Source organism: Crocuta crocuta, unplaced genomic scaffold (assembly GCF_008692635.1).
Source record: "Crocuta crocuta isolate KB4526 unplaced genomic scaffold, BGI_CrCroc_1.0 scaffold650, whole genome shotgun sequence".
Lineage (NCBI taxonomy): Eukaryota > Metazoa > Chordata > Mammalia > Carnivora > Hyaenidae > Crocuta > Crocuta crocuta.
This window is the reverse complement of record NW_027532882.1, coordinates 848,163-849,743: the sequence shown is the minus strand read 5'-3', so window position 1 is coordinate 849,743 and position 1,581 is coordinate 848,163. Positions and strand designations below refer to the sequence as shown.

The following is a 1,581-nucleotide window of genomic DNA, read 5'->3' as shown; positions in this document are numbered from 1 at the left end:
GTCCAGCTATTGTTTCTTCCCCTTGCTCCCAACCTCCAGGCATGGGGCTGGAATCCAGGATCTTTTCTCCAGGAGGAGATAAAAGTGTCCTGACACCCATGGCCATCTCAGCCATCGGCTCAGTTACTCAGGAACCCCCCTTTTCTAGGAGATGACCCAAGAGCCCCCCAGTAACCCAAGAGGAGCCCCAGGTATTATTTTTGTTCCCTCCCGCCCCAGCTAGGGGTTAGAATTCAGGATTTCTATCCAGTTGGACAGACAGGTATACCAACAGCGGACGCTGCTCTCCTGGCTGTAGGGTCCATGGTCTCCCTGTGTCCCAGTGGGTCCCACAGCATTTCCCCCACCCTCTCTAGCTTTAGGAACTTGGCATCCGGGTACACAAGTGTCTTGACAGTTATTCCCATCCCGGAACCGTGAGGTCCGGCACACAGGTCGTCTCCTCCCCAGCAGGCAAGCCAGAGGCGCCCCTGCCCTCCCCCAGTGACCCAAGATGAGTGCCAGCTGTTGTTTGCCCCCAACTCATCCCCCAGATATAAGCTTCTGAGATCACGATGCTTCCTCTCTACGAGGCAAGCCCGAGGTTGCCTTCCCTCCTAGGAACCCCCAAATATGCCAGCCCCAACTATGGAACTGGGAGTCAGTCCATGTACTCGGAAGCAAGCACAGGAACCCAGGGACTTCTCTCTCTTTCCCATGAGGAGAGCCCAGTCAAGGCGGTAGGAACCGTGGACTCTCTCTCCTCCACAGGACCCAAGCTTCCCACGGGAGGAGGAGCCCAAGATGGAGAGAGGGGCAGAGCCCTGGAACTGGGTACTGGAGACCTCTAGTGCTGGGTCCCATGACTTCCATCCAGGTGTGGTGCTGAGGAGGGAAGCCCCGCCCCCCCACATGTCACACCAGGGTCCCTCTTCTCCCTGCCCTGGATGGGGCTCACCACAAGTGTCCCCGCAGTCTGAGACAAGAGACGGATCCATGTGTGCACTCAGGAATGGATTCTGGGGCACGGCCCCCCCTTCCCTGCCCAGACCCCAGAAGAGATCCCCATGTTCTCCAGAACCTACGTCCACCCACCCTCTGTCTTCACCCTACAGATTCCGCCGTAGAAGCAGCCAGCACCTCCACACCAGGGATGCGGCGCTCGGTCCTGGTCAGGAACCCAGGCCACAAAGGCCCGAGGCCCGTTTATGAAGAGCTTGACTCCGACTCCGAGGACCTGGACCCCAACCCTGAAGAGCCGGACCCAGTCTGTGAAGACCCAGAGCCCGAGCCAGAAGACCTCAACACTGTCTCTGAAGATGTGGACCCCAGCTATGAAGACCTGGAGCCCGTCTCGGAGGATCTGGACCCCGATGCCGAAGCTCCGAGCTCCATCTCGGGGACCCGTGACCCCGATCCCCAAGATCTCGACCCCATGTCTTCAAGTTTCGACCTGGATCCAGATGTCATCGGCCCCGTCCCCCTGGTTCTTGACCCGAACAACGACACCCTCAGCCCCACCGAAGCCCCAGACCTGGACCCCCTCTCATCCAGCCTCACTGCCACCCCCGAGGTCCTGGCCGCCAGCCCCGCAGTGCTGGC

At 59.8% G+C, this 1,581-nt stretch overlaps 1 protein-coding gene across 1 annotated transcript in view; it reads left to right on the top strand.

Annotated features, from left to right (window-relative positions):
- Window positions 1–166: 166 nt before the first annotated feature.
- ZNF358 (zinc finger protein 358) overlaps window positions 167–1,581 on the top strand; it is a 2,146-nt gene continuing 731 nt past the window's right edge. Inside the window, 3 exon segments of the mRNA XM_077745736.1 lie at window positions 167–191; window positions 751–856; window positions 1,095–1,573. Of these exon segments, the coding sequence (XP_077601862.1) occupies window positions 784–856; window positions 1,095–1,573 (552 nt within the window). The 5' untranslated portion in view covers window positions 167–191; window positions 751–783.